The sequence below is a fragment of the Gopherus flavomarginatus genome, chromosome 2 (genome assembly GCF_025201925.1).
Source record: "Gopherus flavomarginatus isolate rGopFla2 chromosome 2, rGopFla2.mat.asm, whole genome shotgun sequence".
NCBI lineage: Eukaryota > Metazoa > Chordata > Testudines > Testudinidae > Gopherus > Gopherus flavomarginatus.
This window is the reverse complement of record NC_066618.1, coordinates 204,395,522-204,422,889: the sequence shown is the minus strand read 5'-3', so window position 1 is coordinate 204,422,889 and position 27,368 is coordinate 204,395,522. Positions and strand designations below refer to the sequence as shown.

Genomic DNA, 27,368 nt, shown 5'->3' with positions numbered 1-27,368 from the left:
AAGTAGACTGTAACAAACACTATGGTTTACAATGTGGGCCTGCAAGCATTTTGTGCAGAAGAATCCATTATTCTATTCCATTCTGCTTTGATCCGCATATTGTACTCATCAGTGTGATATTGGTAAACATTTGCCACCAGCTGCTGCATAGCTGCTGCAGTTATTGTTATCATTATTATTTACATTTAAGCATTCATGATATTCTGTACAAGACATACAGATTAAGACTTGCCTCCTGCCTGATTTTATTTTGTACTCCTCTCGGTTCTGTGTTTTTATTCTCTTCTCCCATTTTGTAAACGTTGTCTCCTTTGGGATGTCTTCTGACTCCAGATTTCCTCTTCAGAGAGTGAAAATGAAAATTCTGTGAGAAATGTCAGACAATTCTTTTTAAATTTTATTGAAAAAAATTAATAGAAAATGTTTTTCTTTTTTTCCCTTTGACCAGGGCTAAAAACAAGGCATTGTGCTTTTGAATGCCAATAATCACTTGTCACTTTTCTTCCAGCCACTACCAAAAAGAAATATTTTTAAAAACAATTTTTTGTATGTTTCACAGGAATTTACGAACTTTTACAGCCAAACATCATGCACATGTCCTTACAGTCTTCGTGAAGTTTGTGAACATTATCCATTTTATTGCATCAGTTCTTATGAAGACAAAATTAGTAACTTTTGCCCTTTTTTCTTTAAGTATGTATCTGGCCCCTACCAATGTAGTATCTGAGTACTTAACAGTCATTAGTGAATTTACCCTCACAATGTTCCTGTGAAATAATACTATCCCTGTTAACACAAACTGAGGCACAAAAAAATAAAATGATTTACCCAAGGCAACTTAAGAAGTCTGTGGCAGTGGTGGAAATGTAACTCTGCTGAGTCCAGTGCAGAGCTTAAACCATGTGGCCATTCTTTCTCCAGCACTTTAATAATGCCTGAATTTACGGAAATGAGCTATATTTTGGTATAACTGCATTCACATCAGGGGTTTTGTACCCGTTTCTAAGTCGATATACTGATATCTAAAATTTGTGTAGACTAGCCTCTTGAATAGTGGCATGGTAACTTCTGCTCAATCAAAATCTTTGAAGAATGAGACTGAAATGTTTTGTTATGTTTTTATTTGTTGTGATGCCACAGTCCTCTATGTACATGACAATCATCTTCCAGAAAGGATGACTAGCATTGGAAGAGTTATGACAATAGCTATAAATGACAAAAAGCAAGCAAATCAGAACATTTAGAAACAATTAAAAACAAATATGTTGTGAAATTAAGTATTCATTTTTTCCACACATTTGTTGTACCATGAAATCTATTTGTAAAGCAAATATTTTTGCACTGAAAAGTTTAATGCAGAGCCCTGCCTTCAAAAGAAGAGAAGATAAATAGAACTGTAACTAAACATTTGACAAATCTCCGATGAAGAGATACGGGCCCCAGTGTGCCTCTCCTTTATTTCGGTTATTTGTTTCCTTTGTTGGTGACACTAAGCATTGGTAGAGTAAATGCCTGCCTCTCTGGAAATCAGTTAGCAACTGTATAATGTACCAAACATGAAATATTCATAAAGTCATCATGGTTTGAGAAGGAATATTTATTTATCTGATATGTATCGACAGAGCAGAATGGGTAAAGCAGTGGATTTTTTGCTGCTTTTTAAAAAATAATAATAATTTCAAACCATAATTACAAATTATATGTAAATGACTGAGTGGATATAACAATAATATTATTTCATATATTAGAGTATTTCAGTTAATACATCAAAGCCACCTCATTGCATGGAGTGCTTTAGAAGTGGCTACTGTTTAAATAAATAGTAGCCAATACAAAATAGCTTCATTTGAATGCATTAGTAGGATATGAGATTAATAATACTAAGAATCCATTTGGTCAATGACAATTTCAAGACATTTGTTAAATTGTTCGCTCAGCTTGGAATCTTGAAAAACAATAACAAATATGTTTTTCTCCGTATCACCAAAATAGTGGGGAAATGAAGGTATATGAGAGACTGGATGGCTGAGGACCCAAAAAATGTATAAGTGCCAGCAACTACATGAAGTACACTAGGGACTTTGGTATTGCTATTGATTTTTCATAGAAGGCTCTCATAATACAGTAGTGGGTGGCAGTATAAAACCATAAGGCAGAGAGAGCCGTAAGCCCATGGTACCATTGGTTGAAAATTGTTAACTTCTGACAGCAGTGAATGGTGGACAATTTGAAATGAGTGTGTGGGTTCAGTTCAGTTCCCAGTGAAAAGGTGCCATGACAAAATAGATACTAATTACCCCCTTTCTTGGCACTCTCAGCAGAGATGCAAAGGATTGAATGGACATGGAAACTGACCCAGAGGTAGTTATTTCAGACCAAGCTTCAAACAATTAGCAGGAGCTTACACTACATGGCTGATGCCTATGTAAAAGCTTTCTATGAATAAACTACTTTTCTTGATCACTAATTTCACAATAGGAAAGATAAATCTATAAATGTTGATGCTGTCCCAGATAGACCTAACAAGGATTTTCATCACTGTACCTGACAATATATTATAGACATGGAGATACTGGGTCAAGTCATCATTGTCTCTCATTACAACAGTATTCTTATAAGGCAAACATAATGTTTATATCAATATATTTACCAATAATAAATGCAACCAGTGACATTGTGTGTTTTGTTCTCCAGGTATTATCAAGACTGCACTTCCGAACATGGATAGGGAGGCCAAAGACCAGTATTTACTTGTTATTCAAGCAAAGGATATGGTTGGACAAAATGGTGGACTGTCCGGGACCACATCTGTAACTGTCACCCTGACCGATGTCAATGATAACCCACCACGTTTTCCACGGAGTAAGTTACCGGTACTTTATAACAACTGCTACCATTTCTAAATGTTCTTGCATGCTGTACATGCCATCTTTAAAATGGAGCTTATAATACTTATCTCTTCTTTTAAGTGCTTTGGGATCTCTGGATAAAAATTGTTATATCACAGCTAGGTTATATTATTAGTAGTATTAGTATTATTACATTGTAAAAATCTATCTTGTTTATGAGTCCACACAAAAATATTTTTCAGATCAGTTTAAGCAAAGTGATGCAAACTATATACATGTATTAATATCTTTTGCTCTTTCCCTGACAAAGGAAAGATAAAAGATTTATAGTGCAGCATTTACTTCTTGGGTTTCAAGATGCATATTTTTTTCTTTCTTGCATACAGTTCACATTCCTTTGGAAATTCAGCAAGATCTTTCTTGTGCAGACACTCAGTGTTTCATAAGAAATCAATCTTGGAAGAACCAGAAAACCATCTGCCCTCAATTTACTTGTGTTGACCAAAATGGTTCTTGACTTAAACAAGAAGAGGAAAGAAACAAGTATATTACCAAATTCGAGGCACCCTGTTTATAAATTACATTTTATCTCATCCCTTTTCTTTCTTCCAATGGTCTTTCATTGCTATGGGAAATTAGAATAGCAAGCAGAATGTATTCGTGCCCACTCTGGCCTCTTCTCAAGTGTATATGAAAAACAAATATGTCCAAAGAGAAGGAGAATTAGATTTCCTGCCACCAATTGCTTGTGGTATTAATAGAACAACAGTGAATCTATTTCTGGAGGTGAGAATGGTATTGGCTGCACACTACACTCAGATATCTCTTCTAGCTGCATTGTATATCACCTTCTTCTTGAATTACAAGGTTGAAATTTTCAAGGGAGAGGGAGATGCACTTATTAAAGGGTCAGAAACTGAGTACATCTCAAGATCCAACCATGTCAAGTACGGGCAGGGCTTCCTTGAGATTTACAGTTATAAAAGTTAGGGCTAATACTCATTCTATTGGCTTTTACTTTATTCCCCTGATATTATAGGAAATATACCAAAAATATCCTGTTCTTTTGAACCTTTTTAATAACAGTTCATCTCATTACTTCACACCTTAATTTAGAGAGATGCTGTCTAAATAGTCCTACAAACCTGGTGGGAGAGAGTAGAGGATGGAGAAATGATATCCACTGTCTTTCACCTGAAAGGGCAGTTGTTCTGTTTTTCAACTAAAATTTTTATGTGGTATCTTCAACAGAGTTGTCAAGTTAATATAAGTCATGACCTCAGGTTCAATGATTGTTTTAAATTTCACAGGGTCATATCAGTATAATGTCCCAGAGTCCTTGCCTGTGGCTTCAGTAGTAGCCAGAATAAAAGCTGCAGATGCTGATGTGGGACCTAATGCTGAAATGGAATATAAGATTGTGGATGGTGATGGCCTTGGAGTTTTCAAAATTTCTGTTGACAAAGATACACAGGAGGGAATCATTACAATTCAGAAGGTAACACTGACTCTTTTTTTTTATATTTGTGGTGGAATAAGACCAACGTAGTAGGTATAAGGATGAGACTGTATGGTTAAGATGAGAAGGATCCTCACCTGCTGTTACTGGGTCATGTTAGCAGATGTCATTTTGATTTCAGTTTTTTAAAAAAATGCCTGAACATCATTTGTACTGAAAACTCTTATGATTTTATCATGAGCCAATGATCTTTGGTGTAATTTTTTTAAGTCCCAGCACATATAGAATTACCTGAGAATCTCAGCTTTCATTTATAAACATGTAGATTTCTAGCCCTCAAGATTGCAGAGAAAAGCCACAAGGCAAATAAAAAGGATTCCAAGTTTATTTTTTTTAAATCTCATGATTTTTAAGCCATTCTCATAATTTTTAAGGCCCTGAATTCACAATTAGAGCTGTGTAGGATCCAGAATTTCCGTTCTGTGGGAAATTCCACAAATTCTTGACATGCTGAAGAGGTGATTTCTGCATGATATTGCAATGTACTGCCTGATCCTGTGAAGGTACTGAGTACCTCCTGAGAGCTGCTGAACTCCCCTGAAGTCAGAGCAATGTGAGAATGTTCAGCTTCCCCCAGAATCACTTCCTAACACTGCAACATGATTTGCAAATATCCTCTTTCAAGGCAGAAGTGATCAAGCATACTTCCTGAATACTGTGCTGATTTCTACTTAACACATATTTGAAATATAGCTAGTGAAAAGTTAGCCTTTTCTTTGTTCAGCAGCCAAATTCAGTGTGGCTTCTTCAGCTTGCTCATTTAATGTCTCCAAGTACAGCTCTGGAAGAATTATGCGTGTCCTAGAGGGAGAACATTTGTCAGTGTCACACTGAACAATATTGAATCAGTCTGGGGTCTCTTATGATCCAAGTCAGGAGCTGATGCATATGTTTTAATTTTGCTATCAGCCTGTAGGCATGGAACTTAGACTCAGAGAATCTCAATTTCAGTGTTGTGCAGAGTGGGGTAAATAACTGCCATTCATTATTATTATTATCTCTGTTGTCATTGTTCTATTTGTTGTTGGGTTTTGACCTGTCTTTTTCAGTGGTGAAAATTTGGTCTGAAAAGTGTTTCATGAAATGTCTGGTGAACCACATTAAAAAGAAGGTTATCAAATTTTGACTCACTCTACTACTCCATTCTGTTAAACATTTGAAACCTTTTTTGGGACAAAAAATAGTGCCTCAGAAATATGGTAATCTTTTAAAATGGAAAGTCAGACTTTTTTTCTCATATAGGGGTGCTTCCAGGATCCCATCCATTTTCCTGCTTTTAGCAGCCTGGCCTTATTTGCAATACCCTCACACACTAAAATCTACCCTTGAAGCACATGGCAAGCTTAAGACCCTCCACAGTACATAAGCTCCACACTGGAGTTGCACAAGGGAACACAGTGGGGTGGGTATGTAGGGGTGCCTGTGAACAGTTGAAATAGCCTCCTTGCTACGCTTGTATATCCCATTGCAGACAACATTGAGTGAGGGGGAGAGGGATTGACAGTGGAAGATTCCAGGACTGATCCCAGGCTTGCGGCTAGGATTTCATTTCCCAATTCCCTTTCTCTGCAGTCCACTTATACAGAATTCAATTACGGGTTCTGTATGCAGGTGGAGTGGATTTCAACTATAATGACGAACATGCTAGCTCACAACTGAATCAGCCAGAGGGTGTCACTGCATGGTAACGTGACTGAGCTCTGCATAGAAGTGTAAGAGAATGAGCGTAACTTGGAACTTACCTAATAGCAATTCTGTACTACCAACTGCAGGAAGTATTCTACACAAGTGTCAGTAATTCATTGCCTTCTTCCCAAAAATCAGAGTATGTATTAAGGAACAAAATTTCAAAGAAGCCTCAACCCAGCCTCCAAATTTTTTGCCCATAATTTAATATGTAATCTGTTTGTGTGTGCAGATGTCATTTGTGTGCATACATCAAGCAATTAGATGTCATGGGAAACACTTCTGAACAAGGAGGCTTGTGTTCAGTGTACAAAAATGCATGTGTAACTGTGCCTCTTGGCTTTTGCACATAGTTACTACTCAAGCAAACAGGCATGCAAAGGACCACTTGCTGTTAGAATAAATATAGGAACACAGTTACACTTGCCTCTCTGTTTAATTTTTGGCTTCTTGCTACTTGGTTTTCTCTTAGAAATTATGATTTTACATTCTGGCTTTAGTAGGGCACACATTTAGAGATAATTGAAATTTTGGTCCCATTGCTAAAGGGACTTAATTTTGCTTAATTACAAATCATACTCAGAGCTTATAGAATCATTAGTTAAAACAAATGAAGATAAGATTTCCTAAAATGAAGATATCAATGATATAGATTGAGATTTAGGGATATTAGCAAATAAAGCAGAACTTGTGTATATTAAGACTGAATGGGAAAATGAAAGAAACTATCCAAGTCAGCAAAATGTAAATAATGTATTGTAAAATAATCTATTCAGGAAAGAGCTGAGCGGATGTTTGGAAAGGGCCAGACACAGGGATGCTGATATTAAGACTCAGAAGCTAATTTATAATTGTGTATTCAGTGAGATTATTTGTATCTAATATATCTTGCCCGTTTAATATGGCTAGTGTCTTTGCTGAGGTTGAGATTGAAGTATGAGCTTTGGGAGGGTTTTAGAAAGAGACACATCTGTATCTTAGGGGCACATGTTCCAAAACAAGGAGTTGTAGTCTTTGTAGCTGTACTCTAAAGTGTCCAATACATTATTAATAAAAATAAATGTAATGAGGTATATTCTGCCCTCATTTACACCTTTTCATTCCTGCTTAATTCAGTGGAGTTGCACAGGTATAACTGGGGGCTCCATGAAGGCTGATTTTGGATGAAATCTTTTAATGGTGAGAGATCCACAGGGAAGAAAAGTGGATCTGCTGTTCTCATGGTTCATGTTGCCATGACAGGACCTGGGAGGACGTGGTGTTGAGAATGCTGTACTGCTGCTGCCTAGTACCTAATGACAATGCACAATAACTGACTGGACTCCTAGTCACATTTCATAACTGTTAGTTGAGGCCCCATTTGAGGCAATATTTGCCTGATGTGACAGTAGCTTTGCCCTCTACTTGCATTCCCCTGAGCATTAGGAGGGACTGGGCAAAGGGAAGATAGGATCCCTACATCTTCCCACTGTTCCCTGGCAACACAATAAAGAGCAGGATTTGGCCAGTAATATCTTAAGCAGCATTGCTATGCAGGGCCATGTAGAAGTCTTGCATATAGATCAGTAGAGATTCCAGAACTCTCTTTTCCCTGAACATTTTGGAATAATCCTTCCCTCATTTAATGGAAGAGGTGGGAACAAGATCCATCTTTTGATTGTGTGCATGTGCTTGTGATGCTTTACCCAACTCCATGCCAGGCAAACTAGGATTGGACTGGATGAAAAGGAGAAACAGTCGATATTTAAATTTGCTTCAAATTCATGTCACATAAATTAATTGTTTTTATTTTCTTTTGATTTTGGAGATCATTGCTTGGGTTAAGAGTCATGTCTTCTACAAAGCAGAACACTCTGTTGGAGATTAAATAATAGTAATGAGTGAAATCTTGGAAAATTGAAATCAATGGGAGTTTTTCTATTGACCAAGTTTAATCTATCTAGTAAATAATAATAATTATAGAAATGAGCCATTTACGTTGCTATTGGGATTTTAAAAAACCCAACCAACCAGTAAATTAAATCCCTTCTATATCACATGGCACACATTATGCATTTGAGTTACTAATCTGTTCCTTACCTAATAATGCATGCACTGTTCGTATGAGCAAACATTTTATCTGCTTATATATAGAAACACACATACCAATATATTGATACATTGTTCCTAGCATGTCAGTTTTCATTTACTGCCTGAAATCAGGACTTGAGAAATTTACCAGATTTGTATGAGTCAGAAGACAAAACCTACTGGTCAGAAGCAAGTACAAATAATGAATGAATGAGGACTCACTATCAACATCCCAGAGACAGTGGCCTCATGAAAAACCCAGCCCATACCTATTCCCAGCTACTGGAAGGATGGAAAGTCCTGGGACTAGTTGCAGGGTGCTGTCCTAGCAACCTGCTTAGGGTGTCCATCATTCATAGCAACTCCTGGCTTGTAGTTATCTGATCAGTTTGGAGCCCCTTCCTCTCTCCACCATGATTCCCCCCCTCCCTCACCAAAAAACAACAAAACAAAACAATTCTTCTTGCTGCTGGAAGGGGGAAAGAGTATGCTAGCTTTATTTTTTCTCCTAGCACAAAACTGCCTTCCTGACCTTTGTAAGGGCATATCTTCACAACTATCTCTTCACTACTCCCCTGGCTGCTTCAAATGGAAGGAGAGTTTTTTTGCTTCTCTGTGTGTCCTCTAGCCTCAGGTTCTATATTTCCTACCCTTAATGAATAGCTAAGTAAAATCAATAGGAGTTAGGCAACTCACCTACTTAGGTGCTTTTGTAAACCCTGCTAGGCACTTGTATGTATCTTTAGGGTCCTAAATTCCTTTAAACATCTGGCCCTACGTAATTTTTGAAAATGGGATTTAAGTCCCTTAGGTGCTTTTGAAATTTTTACCCTTGGTCTCTCTGTGCCTCAGTTCTCCATCTCTAAAGTGGGGATGATAGCTTTTTCTTACCTCACAGGGGTGTTGTGTGTGTACATATTTTAAGTGGTGAGGCATGAGAGGGGCATTATCAATAACTATGATTGATAGAAAACTTTTTTTAAAGCTTAAAATCTACAGATGTGTATACCACTCACCACTCACAAGAAAAAGTGCCAACTGTACTTACCAGTCGTACATGGAGTTTTAAAACTTTGCCTGTCATTCTCTGTGTTACTCTCCCTAACCTTTTAGTTGTTTTTTTTTGAAATATGAATGTTTAAAATTTACTTTATTTTTAAAGTATGAATGCTTCAAATTCACTATATTTTTTAAAAAAGGGATATGACTTTGTTGACATTGTGGGTTTTATTTGCTGAAAGAGTGAGCTGAAGAGACAATGGAGGGAACATGACTGTAGCAATTTCACAATGGACAGAGGGAGCATGACTATGGGCTTGTCTCCTCTTATCAGAGGATCGACCCGTGATGATTGATCCACTGGGGGTCGATTTAGCAGGTGTAGTGAAGACCGCTAAATCGACCACTAATCGCTCTCCTGTCAACTCCGGTACTTCACCGGAATGAGAAACATAAGGTAACAGGAGAGTTTCTCCCATTGACCCAGAGTGGTGTAGACACCAAAGTCAGTTGACCTAAGGTGCGTTGACTCCAGTTGCATTATTAACATAGCTGGAGTTATGTAACTTAGATCGACTTTGCCCCATAGTGTAGACCTGCCCTGTGACTGTTCTTTCTATTTTTTGATTTTGGTGTTCTTGAATGAGCCTTATCAACATTTAGCTATTAATATTTTATTTAGTAAGGACCCATATAAATTACTTACACACTCTAGTTAGCAGCATTTTGAAGGGACGAGTAATTTCCCTACTGATAAAGTAATTGTAGAAATTATATCACATTCTTCTCCCCTGAAGTAGTTTTGGAGTTGAAATAGGATATGTGGAAGTGTAATCATGGTTTGATCAATTATTACCCCCAATCACAATAGAGGAAACTTACTTTTTCAAAGTGTCTGTACCCAGCAGAAATGTGCTTGGACAATTGCAAAACAAATTTGCACTGGCCATTTGCACAATCCTGACTGGTGTACACACATCCGATGTTTTGAACACGCTTCTCTTTCTGTATGAAAAAGCATACCCACAATTTTGCACAGGCCATATTGTATATGCGTTCTTAAGCATTTACACCCAAGGGTAATAGGAGAAGAGAATCATGTATACTGATTTCAGTTTTATTTAAATGAGTGTCTGTACCCAGGTTGTAGGCGACAGTTAATCTTACAGTCACAAAAACATCACCCCATAACACAATACATTAAGAAAATGATTGTACAAGGCATTTGATAGATAACAAAGTCTCTTATATCCATCCCATCCCACTCCATCTAAAATGAAGTCCCCAGAAGTCTTGTGAAATACACAGCTTTTAAAGTGGTAATGGTAGTAGTAGGTAGGTTGTGCATATCTTATTTTATTTAAATTGGATATATAATAAAGTCCTTAGAAGTGATAGAGCTAGATCCAAAGCCCTTTGAAGTCAATGGAATGACTTCAGTGGACTTCAGAACAGACCTTTACTGCAGTGAGAAATCCTGAAAAGCAGTTGGAAGATGGTCATACTTAATTTTTGTCTAGTAACAAGTATCAAGAAGCAAGATCCTGTAGAGCTGCTGTTGAGTTTGTCTTCATTTTCCTCTCATATACACCTCCATCACCAATATCACCACCCAATTTGAATGTTATATGAAAAAAATTGAAAACAAGTGATGCAAAGTTGTGTGTGTGTGTGTTGCTGTTGAGTGATTATTTTAAAACCTGAGCTGGCTTCTAAGAGTAATATTGGCAATTATAAAAAGAGGGCTTTTATGAGTGAGCCTTTGAGTGTTAACATTCCATTTTTTCCAGCTAGAAAACTTGCTTTCAATTCTGTATCAGAGTTTACAATGTAAGAACTTGAGCTGTTCTTGGTTCCTTTGAGATATAATGTGCATTTGTTTGATGTACTGTGGTTTTCAATATGAGACCTCAACTGGGCTTAAAAATGGAATTTTCACCTCTGTAAAGTACATTATTACAAAGTTACCATACAGTAAAAAATGAACATTACAAAAATGGGCTTACTGTGAAGGATAACTGAATATCCAGCTTCTATGCTATGGATGACTTGTTTTGTAATTTCCTTCAGATAGGACAAAATCCCTATCCCCAAAAAAGAAAGAAAGGAAAAAAAAAGACAAGATGAATGGAGCCTGTACAGGATCTAATCAGATAACACTAATGCACAGATATTAATGAAGCTGTCAAGCTCTATTCACTGTACTGAAGAAAGAACTAAAGTATACATTGTCCTTTTAACCTTCAACACTGATGTAGTGATTTGTAAGCTTTTGGCTTGGTATTCTTTTACTGGAAACTGTGCTTCTGTTATAGTATTCAGTAATGAGAGGATAATCTGAAGGCCAGTTAAATGACACTCTGTATAATGTAAGCATCAGTGCTAATTAGATTGATAGAGAGGGAAAAAAAAACAAAATCTGCAGATCTTTCCAGTGTACTTTTCTTCCTTTTATTAGTGTCTGTAATGTGCAGTATCTTTGTAATTTTCTATATTGAAAGTTAACCTTTTTTTTAACACACATTTCTTCCAGCTCAGTAATATCTATTGCTTATATCATAATTGAGAAAGGGTTTTCCATCCTCCCAGATTACCTAAAGTGTGTAGCTTGATTTTCTGATTTAAAGCCTGCCATAGAAGGCACAAGTGTCCTATTTATGAGAGTTTGGGAACTATATCCTATGTCAGAATCAAACTCTTACGGCTAGATCCTACTGCTGCTTCATCTTATTATTAGGGTATCATTTTGCTGGATATTGTACACGTATATGCTAAGAGACAGTCTCTGCTCCAAAGAATTTATAATCTAAAAAGACAAAGCAGACAATATTATTATCCCTATATAATACCCATACTAGAGTTATTATGACCTCCATATTACAGATGGGAAAATGAGGAACAGAGATATTAAGTGACTTGCCATAGTTAGACATGAAGTGATAGTCAGGAATTAAACCCCAGACATTGCCTGAAAAACAAGACATCTTAACCTCTACTCTAAGTAGTTCCATTGAAGTCTGTGTGGCACTGCTCACAGTAGAGTAGAACACATTCCTCTGCTGGCACCTGTTCAGGACTGAATTTTACTTAGTATTGATCATTACTTTTGTTAAAAAGTATTTGTAAGATTGGATCCTCCTTTAGCAGCAAACTACAACCTTGCTGAATTAGCTGTCCTAGTAACTGGCTTGAAAATGGGTTTGAAAATCTGTTCTCATCATTTCCTGATAGCTAATTAGTAATTCAATCAACAATCACATTTCCTCCATTGTTGAACAATTGCTGATTATTTTGCAATGTATAAATATCTGGACTGAGTTCACATTGTTTTCACAAGGCCACTGGATTGTATTTTAGAAAAATATCAGTAATTTTGTTAAGGATTATTTTCTTTAATCAAGGAAATATATTCTTCTCAAAAATAAATATTCTTCATAAAATAATTTATGCAGGCAGATCCCACTATTACTATTATGTGCATGAGCAATTTAAAAGATATAAATAATGATCAAGTGCTAAATGGTAGACCTTTTTATTTATGTATTATATGAGCACGTGGAGCATGCATTCAATAGTGCTTTCTTTGAGTTGTGATCTAATACAGACAGGAAATGCCAGTAGCTTCATATACTATAGTATACTGGGATATACTACTGAAGTAAAAAAAAAACCTGGAAAAAAAAATCTTCAACTCCCATACCATAAGGGAGTCCATGAAATTTACCTGGGACCAGCCAGGGGTGAAGATTGCATCCCAGAAGGTTTACTATCCTGTTGCCAGGGAACACTCCCTTAGAGAGGAGGCTGGAGGGAAGGAAATAAAGCAGCAATCCCAGATGTCCTGTAAGAGGGGAGGTCTGATTAATTCTTTACCCAGAGACCAGATGCCTAGGAGAGAGGAAGTAGCCCCTCCTTCTGGGGTCACTTGAAAAGGAAAAGAAAGAGAGAGAGACGGAGAGAGCCAGAGAGGAAGGGAGCGTCCAGCTCCCCTCAGAAGATTGACGAATTTTTTTTCAGTTGCTCCACAGCTGCCACAGCCTAGCAGAAGAAAAAGCAGAAAGCAGAAAGCTTATAGGTAAGCTTGTCACCCAGAGTGAGGAGGGTTTAGAGCTGAAAAGCTATTTCTAAGACTCTGCAGATCATCCAATCTCTCAGTCAAAATACACATTAGACCATAGTGCCTGTAGCATCTCGAGTTGCACCACGAATAAGTACCTGCATGTGGGACTGGCATGTTAGAGAGATGTGTGATGGGTTCAGTCACAGAGACCCACTTGGGACTGTCACTTGATGTACTGAAACTACCTCTGAGCCTGTTTTCTCTGATGGCTTGGGACTCCAGAACCCTGCTTGTTGAGCTAGACATGCCGGCGTGCTGCAACACGGACCCAAGTCTGGTCCATGTTCCCAAAGCTGCAAGATTTGACTGAAAACCACTCAGCAGGCATTCCTGTCTCTAGCATCGAAACACCCAGCTCCCAATGGGATCCAAACCCCAAATAAATCCATGTTACTCTGTATAAAGCTTATAAAGGGTAAACTCATAAATTGTCCATTCTCTATAACACTGATAGAGAGATATGCACAGCTATTTGCTCCCCCAAGTATTAATCACTTACTCTGGGTTAATTAATAAACAAAAATGATTTTATTATGTATGAAAGTAGGATTTAAGTGGTTTCAAGTAATAACAGACAGAGCAAAGTAAGTTACCAAGCAAAATAAAATGAAACATGCAAGTCTAAGCCTAATACATTAAGAAACTGAATACAGGTAAATCTCACACTCAGAGATGTTCCAATAAGCTTCTTTCACAGACTAGACTCCTTCCTACTCTGGGCCCAATCCATTCCCTGGTACAGTTCTTGTTAGTTCCAGCTCAGGTGGTGACTAGGGGATTTCTCATGACTTCAGCCCCCTTTGTCCTGTTGCACGTCCTTTATATCTTTGGCACAAGGTGGGAATCCTTTGTCTCTCTCTGTGTTCCCACCCTTCCTTCTAAATGGAAAAGCATCAGGTTTAAGATGGATTCCAGTATCAGGTGACATGTTCACATGTCCTTTGAGACTTCATTACTCACTGGCTGGCACACATGTATACATGAAGGCTTACAAAGTAAACAGAGCCATTTACAAATAATTGTCCTAGTTAATGGGAGCCATCAGGATTCCAAGCCATCATTAATGGCCCACACTTTGCAGTTACAATAGGATTTCAAAGTAATATTTCATATTTCTAGCTTCAAATACAGGAATGATACATTCACACAAATAGGATGAACACCCTCAGTAGATTATAAGCTTTGCAATGATACCTTAAAAGAGACCTTTTGCATAAAGCGTATTTCAGTTACAATATATTCACACTCTTAAGCATATTTCCATAAACATATGGAGTGCAACATCACAGGATGACTTAACAACTAAGAATCAGGGAAACTTTGAGTGGTTGTGTTAAGTGACTAAAGAAGAAAAAAAAAGAAGAGATTTATGGTGTCCTCTATGGATACCTGTTTATATATTTTAAAAATCCAGTCATATTAATATATATTTATTTAATATAACTTGTCCCTGGCATTTTTTTTGTTCATAATTTCTGTTGTTTATACAAAGCTTATTGGAGTTGCTTGGTAAATTGAAAATTTTATACTTATTTATGAAGGGAATTCAGTACTCACAGTTAGGATGGATCATCCATTATTTCCCAGGAGGTACCGCCATTAGGGTTGCAGTTTGACTAATCCATATCACCGGGGGAGGGGAGTCATGAGTTCATCAGAGAGACACAAATTGGCAGAAAGACCCAGGATCTCAGGAGGTAAAGTACACCCCATATGTCCTGAGATTGTACCTGCAGAGGTGTCAGGGGGATTATATACTGTATGATTTTTTCTTTATCTTATGAGGCCAATGATTCATTTGTTACTTTTTGCAGAGATCTGGGTCCCAGTTCAGCAAAACACTTATACACACATTTAATTTTAATCAGATTAGTTATCCCATCTCTGTTCAGCAATGGCCTGATCCGAAGTCCATTGTATTCAATGGGGTTCCTTCCTTTGACTTCTGTGAACTTTGGGTCAACTAGTCCCATTGACTTGGAATGTGTGCATTTAAATGTTTTACTCAGCTGGGGCTCCTGAAAGAATGGTGTAATGAAGAACTGTAATTCTAGACCAGAAGTCGGCAACCTTTCAGAATTAGTGTGCCAAGTCTTCATTTATTCACTCTGATTTAAGGTTTTGTGTGCCAGTGATACATTTTAAAATTTTTAGAAGGTCTCTTTCTATAAGTCTATAATATATAACTAAACTATTGTTGTATGTAAAGTAAATAAGGTTCTTTAAATGTTTAAGAAACTTCATTTAAAATTAAATTAAAATGCAGAGCCCCCAGGACCGGTGGCCAGGACCCGGGCAGTGTGAATGCCACTGAAAATCAGCTTGTGTGCCACCTTTGGCACGCGTGCCATAGGTTGGCTACTCCTGTTCTAGACAGACTTAAGATGTCTCCTGCAGTCACCACTTCTCTTCCACAATGTAATGTTTTCTCTTTCCACCTCTTGATATCAGTGATTAGTTTTGAAAAATAAGATTCTGTTCCTAAAAGGTAGTGAGTATAGTGGTTGAAAATTTTCTGACAGAACACTATTCAGTCAAAAAATACTGATTCGAGGGAACTGAATCATTCCGCGGAAAGATGTTGATTCTGTTGAAAATTTTGATGCAAAACTAGGCAGGGAGGCAGGCTGTCCAGTAAGCTGAAATATTTTAATTCAGTTCTTCTGAAACAGAAGTTTTCACTTTTTTTGCTCCTGTGAAAAATTTTGAACGTTTGAGCTTTTCTCTGGATTTGGGATGATTTCTTTTAAAAAAAAAAATCTAAATTTTAACCGGAGAGAAATGCCCTTTTCTGTCCAGGTCTAGTGCTGAACACCCTCTGCAGGGTGCTTAGTTACCACTGATTTATTTGAGAGTTGAAGGCTTCCATCATCTTATCTGAGGTTACCAACACCCTCCAAGACTGGCAATTCACAAGAATTAATGATGAGCCCAATTTTTTTCTTAAAAATGTATAATTATTTTTGTGAACAAAGTCTACACTATATTACTAAATATATTTCCCCATCAAAAATGTATTTTACAAGTTTTTGGACCATATTTCTTTAGCAAGGGTCCCTGTAGGTTTAGGAAACTATTAGTAGCACTGAATGTCCCCATACTGCAGTCTCACTGCCCTTCAGATACCCTAGTAAGCCAGCTTGTAAAACATATGTAAACTACATGATCTTATTCATCCATCCGTCTCAGTAATGAAATACCTCCCTCTTATGAATATGTACTTTATTTGCCCTTTATTATTTCACATTGCATCCTCTATCACTTGAATTACAAACGAAAAGAGAAGTCAATTTCTGCCCTTAGAAAAAGAGGCCAATAAATGGTAAAAAATTAAAGGTGCATGTCAGTGTGTCAAATGAATATTAATATGTGGTAAGCAAACCAAAGGCTCAGATGTGTTTTAATTTTTAAACTTACCAGAAATTTTAATTTAAATCATTTTATGAACTGCACATAATAACAGGAATAACTATAAAAATTGACCATTGAATCATACCTTTTTCTTAACTTGTTGTGCCCTTCTCTATTTGAATTAGGCTTTGCAGAGTTTATCTGATGCAGTATATTGTACTGTTTACACATTTTCTTTTAAAATGGAATTCCTTATGAACTTTTTTTTTTTGGAGTGCCAACTTTGGCAGTGATGTTAGCTGGTCACTAATGTCTAATAAAAAGATATTTTACTCTGCATCCTGGTAATATATTTCCACATGTGTGATGAAATCCTCCTGTAATCTAAAACATCTTACTTCAGCATAGACCATTGTTTAAGTACTGTAACCACCTAAAACCAGCCTAAAATTCTAAAATCAAAGGGACATTTGAAACATAAAACCAATGTATTTTTTAAATAACTGCTACCAGTATCATCCAGCAGAGAGTTAGCAATAGTTTGCATATAGTATACTAAGAAACCTCTAATATAAATTTTGTGTCCAGTGTTTCTAGCTCATATTATGGCCCTGTGTATTACTTGATTCTGCAGCATCAGAATTTGACATAGGGTGAAAACCTGGCCCTGCTTGAGTCAGTGGATGTTTTGACATTGTCTCCAATAAAGCCAGAATTTCACCCACAGAATGTATTGGTTGTTGCAGAATTATAGAGTCAGATGTTAAATTACCTTTGTGTTTGAAACTGGCACATTGTGACTGCTAATGGAACACCATGCCCAGTTCTGGAGTTCTTACTTTCAAGAAGGATGTTGAAAAATTGGAGAGGGTATAGAGAAGAACCAACAGAATGAATTCATTGGAAAATATGCCTTATAATAAAAGACTCAAGGAACTCTCACTGTATTTAGCATAACAAAGAGAAGGTAAAAGGATGACTTTTTCAGCATCTGTGAGAAAGAAAAGAAATCTGATAAGGGTATGTGTGTACCAAATGTGAGACCTGGGAAGCATGGAAACTTCAAAAGACTTATATTGAGATGTGCCAAACTCTGTCACAGGGAATATTTATAAACATTTGTGAGCTAGGAATTGTATTCTAGCTCTATAGGTGAGATTTACCAAGCTCCTCCAGGAATTACAGTCAGTGAGGTGTAATTACTGCAAATCTCAGGACAGGTAAACAACTCCAAAGAACTACCACCCCCTAGGGGTAATTGCATATACTGGTTCTGACCACGTTCAAGAGGTCCAGGAGTCAAAGAAAGAGCTTTGTGTATAAAGGGTCACTCTGAACTGTCTGAGGGCCTCTCATTTAATCCTCAAATTGATATGAATTTGTAACCCAGAGGGCAAAACCCTGCTGGAAGGTTTTAAAGTACTGCCAACGTACCAGGATTTCCAAGTGGAAGATGGGTAACACCTGGTAAGCTAAAATGTGTATAGACTGTTTTCTGTTTCTGATATATTTTCTCTGTAATGATTTTTTTCCTAAGTAAATGTACTGTGCTCTGAAAGCTCTCTGGTCACTGGAAGAGCAGAACAGCAGGTGCTGGACTAAGGTCAGACCCCTGGGATAATCATAGTGAATTGCAAGAGGGCAGTAAGGCTAAATCCCTAGTCTGGAGGAAGAGGGAAGAAGGTCCCCACTCAGAGAGGTGATGGCTGGAAGTATGAGACCTATAGGAGAGCCCTTGAGCCGATCCCAGAAGCAGCAGAAGTCCAGTTAACCCTGGAACTGTGACAGAGGGCTTCTCAATCTATCAGACAAAGGAGTAACAAGAATCAGTGACTGGAAGTTGAAATTAAATAAATTCAGACTAGAAAGAAAGCACTTTTTTAAAAACCAAGGGTTGTGAGGGATTTCCATAACTGGATATTTTAAGTCAAGATTGGATTTTTTTCCCTAGAAGCTATGCTTTTGTTCATGCACCACTATTAGACTTGAAGCAGGAATAAATACAGGGAAATTGTATGGCTGTGTTATAAGAAGGTCAGAATGGATAATCACAGTGGTCTCTTCTAGCCTTAAAACCCACAGATGTATGTTCCAGAATAAAATCTTTTCTTTCCTTTTTGAAGTTGTGTTTCTGGCCTCATAATTGTGAGGGAACATAGGCTTGAAAATGTGAACCAAGTGCAAACCAACAGATCAACATTTTCCTAAATCTTCAGACAGCCTAGAACAGTAGCTCGAAGGGATGTGAGCTGACCTATTCATCTTTATGGTTTTTAAACTCTGAAATCTTAATATGTTAAATAGCAGCAATGTTAACTCTTTTATTTCTGAGCATTTTAGCAGAAATATGCAACCTTTGCCAAGCTGCCCCAAGCTTCAGCTACTTCCATGATAATTTTTATGATTCAGTTAAACCTTGTCAGTACAATCACCAGCTGTAGATTGAAAATGTTGGGACAGTACATATTAAACTGAAATTAATATAAAAATAAACAGAATGTGGCTAGTGCACTGACTGTATTATTTATTTGCACAGCTAGCTCATTAAAACCTCAATTTTCTAATTTTAAATGAAGCTGCCACTGCCAGAGCACAGTGCCACAGAATTCAGACACTTGGCTACAGAATTTGTGTGCACTTTGCCTATGAGTTCCCAGGCTTTGTTCAAAACATATCATCTTTTCATCTTTAATATTTTTCCCTCCTCTCTATGACATTGTTTGGAACCTAATTTATTTCACTTGTATGGGTAGTTGCGCTAGAAAATAAGAATAGCCTTAACACATTGCAGGTTTCTTGTTCTCTCTGTAAGCCTGATGCACAGCATATCATATCAATTGCTTCATTGCCATTTCTGTAACATCTCTTAGATACTATACATACCACAATTCCTGCCAGGCTACACCATGCTAGCACCCAGGGCCGGCTCAGGCTTCTTTGTCACCCCAAGAGGTGAAGGAAAAGAAAAAAAGCAGCGATCGGCGGCCCTTTGGTGGTAGCTCAACCATGCTGCTTAATTCCTCAGCTGCAATTCGGGGGAGGGTCCTTTGGTCCAAGAGCGGCTGAGGGAGCTGCTGCCAAACTGCCGCTGAAGACCCGGAGGTGCCTCCACTTCCCATTGGCCACCCCAAGCACCTGCTTCTTCACCGGTGCCTGGAGCCGGCCCTGCTAGCACCATGCATACTGATACTTAATGGCTGATTGAAGTGGGTTTCTCAGATTGTTGTATTTCAGATGTAAAACCAAATAGAGGTTGAAATTCAAACTAACTGTATTTGTTTCTGTAATAAAAATTTAAAAAATAGTCCACTCATATATCAAAATTACAGTAGATCAAGAGAATCTGCTTTATTTTAATACTTGAACTGCTCAGAATGACTGTCTTGGACATGATTTTTGAATGCTTTAGGCCCAAATCATTAAACATAGAATCATGGAATCATAGATGATTAGGGTTGGAAGAGACCTCAGGAGGTCATCTACTCCAATCCCCTGCTCAAAGCAGGACCAATCCCAATTAAATCATCCCAACCAGGCCTTTGTCAAGCTGGGCCTTAAAAAACTCTAAGGAGGTTCCACCACCTCCCTAGGTAACCCTCCTAGTGGAATAGTTTCCCTAATATCCAACCTAGACCTCTCCCACTGCAACTTGAGACAATTGCTCCTTGTTCTGTCATCTGCCTCCATTGAGTACAGCCAGCTCCATCCTTTTTGGAACCCCCCTTTCAGCTAGTTGAAGGCTGCTATCAAATCCTGCCTCACTCTTCTCTTCTGCAGATTAAATAAGCCCAGTTCGCTCAGCCTCTCCTCATAAGTCATGTGCCCTAGCCCCCTAATAATTTCCATTGCTCTCCGCTGGACTTTCTCCAATATGTCCACATCCTTTCTGTAGTGCGGGGCCGAAAACTGGGCGCAATATTCCAGATGTGGCTTCACCAGTGCCGAATAAAGGGGATTAATGACTTCCCTCGATCTGCTGGTAATGCTCCTAGTAATGCAGCCCAATGCTGTTAGTCTTCTTGGCAACAAGGGCACACCGTTGACTCATATCCAGCTTCTCATCCACTGTAATCCCCAGGCCCTTTTCTGCAGAACTGCAGCTTAGCCAACCGCTCCCCTCCCAGCTCACCTCCACCTCCTCCCCCGAGCGCACCGCCGCTCCACTTCTTCCCTCTCCCTCCCAGACAAGCCTGGGAGGGAGGGATAGAAGGGTAAATGCAGCACGCCTGGGGGAGGGGCGGAGTTGGGGCAGGGCCAGGGGGACGCGAGAAAATTTTTTTGCTTGGGGTGGCAAAAAACTTGAAGCCGGCCCTGGCTGAGGACTGCTCACCTCCTCCCCATACTGTGCTGCCCAGTGCAACAGTTTGGGAGCTGACCTTGTCTGTGAAGACCGAGGCAAGAAAAGCATTGTCTACTTCAGCTTTTCCACATCATCTGTCACTAGATTGCTTCCCCCATTCAGTAAGGGTCCCACACTTTTCCTGACCTTCTTCTTGTAACATCTCTTGCTAGCTGCAACTCCATTTGGGCTTTGGCCTTCCTGATTACATCCCTGCATGCTCGAGCAATATTTTTATACTCCTCCCTAGTCATCTGACCAAATTTCCACTTCTTGTAAGCTTCTTTTTTATGTTTAAGCCATATTTGCTATTCTTTCTCCACATCAGGGTGATTTGTTCCTGGACCCTCAATAAGGCTTCTTTAAAATAGAGCCATCTGTCCTTGACTCCTTTCCCCCTCATATTAGCCTCCCAAGGGATCCTGCCCATCAGTTTCCTGAGGGAGTCAAAGTCTGCTTTTCTGAAGTCCAGGGTCCTTATTCTGCTGCTCTCCTTTTTTCCTTTTGTGAGGATCCTGAACTCGACCATCCCATTGTCACTGCTGCCCAGGTTGCCACCCAATTCTACTTCTCCTACCAGTTCTTTAAGTGCATAACTTAAAGCACACGTTAAGACCATCCCTCTTCAGCAAAGCAGTGAACTTCCAAGTGGGGTTTAGAAAAGTTCAGCTTCTTTTGAACACAATGAGCCAAATTCTTCTCTTATTTATGCAGGTAATACACTGTTACAGGTTGTACAGCAAAATTAATGTAAACATCATTGATTTTGATGGACTTACTTTGGAGATATATATATATCTATCTGTATCAGTGTAACTGAGAGGAGAGCTTGGCCCATAGTGTATGCAGGTTAGCAATTTGTGTTTTGGTTCTGATTTGGCTAATAATTCCCATAAACACTGTTCCTCCAAGTGTGTATAAAAATGTTTTGCAGAAAACAGCAGATTATTGTGGCAGGGCATTTCAGATGCTAACAATTTTTTTCAGTATCTGTACAATCAAACCAATTTTCTGTAAGTATTTTATAGTCTCATTAACATAGTTTGAAAGTGTAGCTGATTAACCTAACTGCAGACTTAGCAAGGCTTCAGTCCCTTCATTGTTTTCTATAAATGAATACTTCTGCAATGTAGAAGGTAGCTAGGTAGCTAGGCACTCAGTGCATCCTGACTTCATCAGGTTTAGACCTTCATGGTAGCCAGAGACATTACATTGTAGAGTATGGGCATATCCCTGATATTAATTCACTTCTTTCTTTCAGGGACTTCTATTGCAGCAGGATGTCATATCAACATCAGTAAAATTTGTCCTCTAGTTTCAAGGGGGCTACTTTCCAAATCATACCCTTCTGTTCTAGAAAAGATTATTGGGTCTGGAATATTGAGTACTGTGTGTTTCTTATTGACTTCTAATATAGTATTAATTGTCTGCAAAAATATATTTATATAGTGGATATTAATGAGGCAAAACCAAGCGAAGCAACTTTTGCATAGACTGTTTGATAAATAGTCTAGATCAAATGTTCTCTGTACTACATCCAGATGCAATATGCTATGATGCAGACAATGCAGTGTGATGCTGATTTGCTGCAGTGCATTGTATCCAAACTGCTTCTGCATTTGGACAATCCCATTGGTCAGTATCTTTCTAACACTGTCTCAAAATTCCGTCCAACTGTTGTAGTCTTTTAAATGTGAATTTCTAATGAGTAACCCCTCTGCCAAACATGTAGCCCTACATAGTGCAGTAAAAAGGAAATTATAAGGTGATATTATATTAATGGTAAATATTCATAATACAAAATGAAGGATTCACACACATTAAAAACATTGGGTGAAATTCTGGCCCTGGGAAACCAAGGGGATTTCATCTGTAGAGAGGGATTTTCAAAAATAATCATCACTAGCCATCAGCTTCAGTAGGAGCAGAGTTAGGCCAATACCGGGCATTTTTGAAAATCCCCTTCAGACAATACATCTCATTTGCCTTTATATGCTACAACAAGGATTCATTAAAACCACATGGTAAAGTTTTGCTTTTCGGCTTGTACTCTCACTCCATTTTGGTTAAGCAGCACTGGCTTCTCCTGTTGAATTTTTGCTCTTTCCCTTGGCAGTTGCATATTGTTTTATAAATACTAAATTAATGCACTGATGGAAAATAACTTTAGCATTTAATTGGCAGCCTTGGAGTCAATCAAAATATCTTGGATTAGATGAAAGGAGTTACTGCAAATAGTGGCAAGCTAAATGGTAAAAATCAGTAGTTTTCTATGATCTGCCAGTCAAAAATGCTGCCTGAATACCAGGGGCAAAGTTCTTTATGTACATACTGACATTTGTAAATGAAAGAGCTTTGCTGCACCATCTCTTTAATTAGTAATTAAATTTCAAAATAACTTTCTCTTTCTAGGAGCTGGATTTCGAAGCTAAAACAAGCTATACACTGAGGATAGAAGCAGCAAATAAGCATGTTGACTCTCACTTTCAAAGCCTGGGACCCTTTAGCGATATGACAACAGTGAAGATAATTGTGGAGGATGTGGATGAGCCCCCTGTATTTACCTCCCGTTTGTATTCCATGGTAGTGTCTGAAGCAGCAAAGGTTGGCACCATCATTGGAACAGTTGCAGCCCATGACCCCGATGTCTCGAACAGCCCTGTTAGGTAATTATAAGGCTTTGTTTATGTATGTAAGTACATACGTACATATGTATGTATGTTGTCCTTTCATGTCATTTTGTCCACTATATTGCAGGATTATTCATTTGTACCAGAAGGGATTATTTAGTTTTTTCCCTTGCGGCATATGTCTGTGCTGTTTGAAAAGTTTGCTTATTTTGTCTCCATTGTTGCAGTAGCTTTGATCAAACAATTTATTTAAATCTCTTTAAAATATATGTATATTCAGGATTCTGAAACAAAAAAATCACTTGATTATCCAAGTCCAGCAGCGGTTGGGAAGAATCTACAAACCATAGCTTATGTCCCTATTAAATCAATTATGCCAAACCTATTACAGAGAAAACTATGTACAAAAAAGACGTGATGCATTTTCTGTATGCATTGATAATGTGTATGTTGTAGAATTTGTATGCACACAAAGAACAAACTGGAGGTTCATTTGTTTAGCAAATTATATTTTTATATCTATTTGTTTGAAAGATATGTGTTTGCATTATTTCAGCTTTATTATTCAACTGCTTCAGGCTCACTCTTTCTATTATAATATTATTATTAATTAATTATATATTATGTGTATACTTCCCACACTCTGTATAATTACCAGGCAAAAATCATTTTTAAGATAAAGGTTGTAAATATATAAGGAGTTGGATTTTTAAAAGAATTTAGGAGCATGAGTCCTATTGATTTTCAGCCTGAGGTGCTTCTGAAATTCCTACTCGCAGCCTATAAGTGAAAAGAACCTTATAACTAAGCCCTACAGTAATATATATGAGTAACAGTAAAAACAAAAACATTTTAATATTGTAGTTTAGAAATTTGGAACTGAGGTTCCACAAACAATTTTAACTATTTCTCCATATCATCACCACAGTGTGAATTGTCCATGTATCATAGAAATGGACAGAGTCAAGAAACATATTTGGTTGCATGTAGGCGATGAAGACTCAGCAGGGGGTTACAATAAGTATAATGATGTCCTAAACAGGATAGAGAGGATGGCTCAGATACATTGGCTGGGTGCCTTTTACTGGTCTCATTGAGGTCAAATATCTGCCATCACCACAGGGAAAGATGTGATCACATTCCCCTTCTACGAAGGAGGGAATGAAACATCTATTTCAGGTATTTCCCTTGCATGGTTAGGTGGAGAATCTGCCATTCTTCCATAATATCATGCTTGGGATCCAAGTATTATGAACATATGACAAGGAACCTCATATAAAAAGAGTGAATTTTATGTTTGTGGTTGTGTGGGGAGAGAGGGACAGTGACAGAAAATGATCACATAAGTTAAAACACAGCCAGATCACTGTAATTCATTTTCTAAGTACTGTATAGGTGTTAATACTAGATGTCAGAATGATATCCACAGGATACAGACAGTATAAATAACAGTTTTATGTAATATTTCTGTCCCACAGAAATTCTAACCTATTCAAGGTCCGTGGAAAATAGGGCAATTTATTTAAGAGAAAGTTGCTGCTAAATGTTATTATTGTTAATATTATTCATTTGGCATACACACTGAAAACCTTATATGGTGCTAATTAATTATTTCACCTTTTCTATTATCTAATTTTATTTACACTTATTAAAGGTGATTTTGTCACTGTCTTGTGGCTCTGTAATTTACAATGCAGCAACCCTAATATGTACAAATAAAGCATGTATCTCACTTAAAGAGGTGACATATGTGTTCTCTCTTCCTCAATATAGATTAGCAACAAATTCAAAATACATGTACAAACAAGTACTAGATGGATGAGTTGGCATGGATTTATGGCTGAAATTTATCTTCACTAAGCTCTCTCTGCCTTGGCAGTGTTTTCTGGCAGTGTTGTTAGCATCTGGTTTATAAAATTTGGTTTTAGCAGAACTGCAAGGGTTAGTGTTAGTTCCAACTTCCATCTATATACAATCCATCCTCACTGCAATCTTTTTTTCCTGTAAAAAGGTGACAGTCAAATTCTTGATCTCACTTTTGTCAATTTGCACCACTCCAGCAGCACAAAGCAGCCATAAAACTAGCTTAACTGGCATCTTGATGATCTCTCCAGGCATCTCAAGGTTGTGTAGGACTCAAGGGTAGATCAGACCAAAATTTTTCAGATAAAACTTTTTTCTGCAAAAAGAAGCAGATTCAGTGATATCAAAATGGTTCACTTATTCATTTCAGTTTTCAGAGTAGCAGCCATGTTAGTCTGTGTCCTCAGAAAGAACAAGAGTACTTGTGACACCTTAGAGACTAACAAATTTATTTGAGCATAAGCTGTCGTGGGCTACAGCCCACTTCATTGGATGCATGCAGTGGAAAATACAGTATTATCCACTGCATGCATCCGATGAAGTGGGCTGTAGCCCACGACAGCTTATACTCAAATTAATTTGTTAGTCTCTAAGGTGCCACAAGTACTCCTTTTCTTTGTTCATTTGTTTCACCAGATTGCTTATGTAAAAACAAACACCACCCTTTCTTTGAAACATTTTGTTTCAACATTTACAAAACTTTTTTTTGATTTTTCGATTCAAAATGAGTTTTCCTCTTGAAATTTCCTTTAATTTTATTAATTAAATAAAAATGTTTAAATACTGATCACAATGAAAATTAAATTTTATTATTTGATATTTCAATTTTCTGAACATTTGTCCCGAAACAATTTTTTTTTCAGCTTTTCAGAATTACATGTGAACCAAAAAATCAGGTATTAGCTCAGCTCCACAGAGGGGGTGTGATTGAAGAAAACAATATGGAAATAGCCAGGGTGTGCCAATGACATCATAATCCCTGGGTGACAAAATCACGCCATGAGAATCTTCTGATATAAATTAGATCTGTCCTGAGTCTGCTATAATTTACATCAAGGATCAGACTCACCAGGATTGGAAGAGCATAAAACAGCCATTTAGTAAGTTTAGATGATTATTTCAACAATATATATTCCAAGAAGGAAAATTGATCTTGACTAAAGAACTGAATTGGCTGGAAATGTCTTGAAATTTTGGGTGGGATAGTGTGCTTATAAGAGTAGACACTTCTAAACCTTGACGTCTAAGAAAAATAGAGGATGCGGTAAGAAAAGCAGGGGTTATCTCAAAAGGTAATAGGAATTATTGAGGTTTGAAATATTTTTGACAAAGGACCTGCCTGACTAATTTTCAAATACAGCTGATAGTCAGGAATTAAAAGATTAAATCACATTGAAATAGATTTTTAGAATTTGAGTATGGATGCAGTACTTGTAAGTAAATGTTACTCTCTTTTTCAGAATGTTTATAGAACATTCATTTTTCTTCTTGTTCTACACATATGTGTTGCAATTTATGTAATCCGTTGTTTTTAAAACAGTAAATCTTTGGCTCATCAGATTGCTTAGTGATAGTTTTAATAACTGGAAAACCTGGAGTTTAGCAGGGGACTGACTCCCTGCTACTGGGGAAGACTGACTGCATTGCAAAAGTGACAGGTACAGCATACTCTCTAGGGATAACATGTCAGCCATGAAACAGTTGATGAGCACTGCTAACCAAATAAACAGCAGTTCTGGCATGGAGAAAAGGAAAAATTGAAATAGAAAAGACAGGAAATAACAATCAAATAAAAAGGAGTGTTTACTGATGAGAGAGGGAAAGTTCTAAATGATGGAAGTCAAAAAGTTTTCATTAGTGCTTCTGTTGACGTAGCACCCTCAGTCAATAATATTATATAGTAAAGCAACATCAAGTGCATAACAAGTCTCTGCTCCAGACA

At 37.6% G+C, this 27,368-nt stretch overlaps 1 protein-coding gene and 1 long non-coding RNA gene across 2 annotated transcripts in view; both read left to right on the top strand.

Annotated features, from left to right (window-relative positions):
• The window catches only part of LOC127044264 (uncharacterized), a 794,940-nt gene that overhangs the window by 168,556 nt on the left and 599,016 nt on the right, over positions 1–27,368 (top strand). The window lies entirely within an intron of this gene.
• The window catches only part of CDH7 (cadherin 7), a 93,484-nt gene that overhangs the window by 48,511 nt on the left and 17,605 nt on the right, over positions 1–27,368 (top strand). The window contains exons 4-6 of the mRNA XM_050938815.1: positions 2,695–2,862; positions 4,160–4,347; positions 23,346–23,599. Of these exons, the coding sequence (XP_050794772.1) occupies positions 2,695–2,862; positions 4,160–4,347; positions 23,346–23,599 (610 nt within the window). The remainder of the gene's footprint in view (positions 1–2,694; positions 2,863–4,159; positions 4,348–23,345; positions 23,600–27,368) is intronic.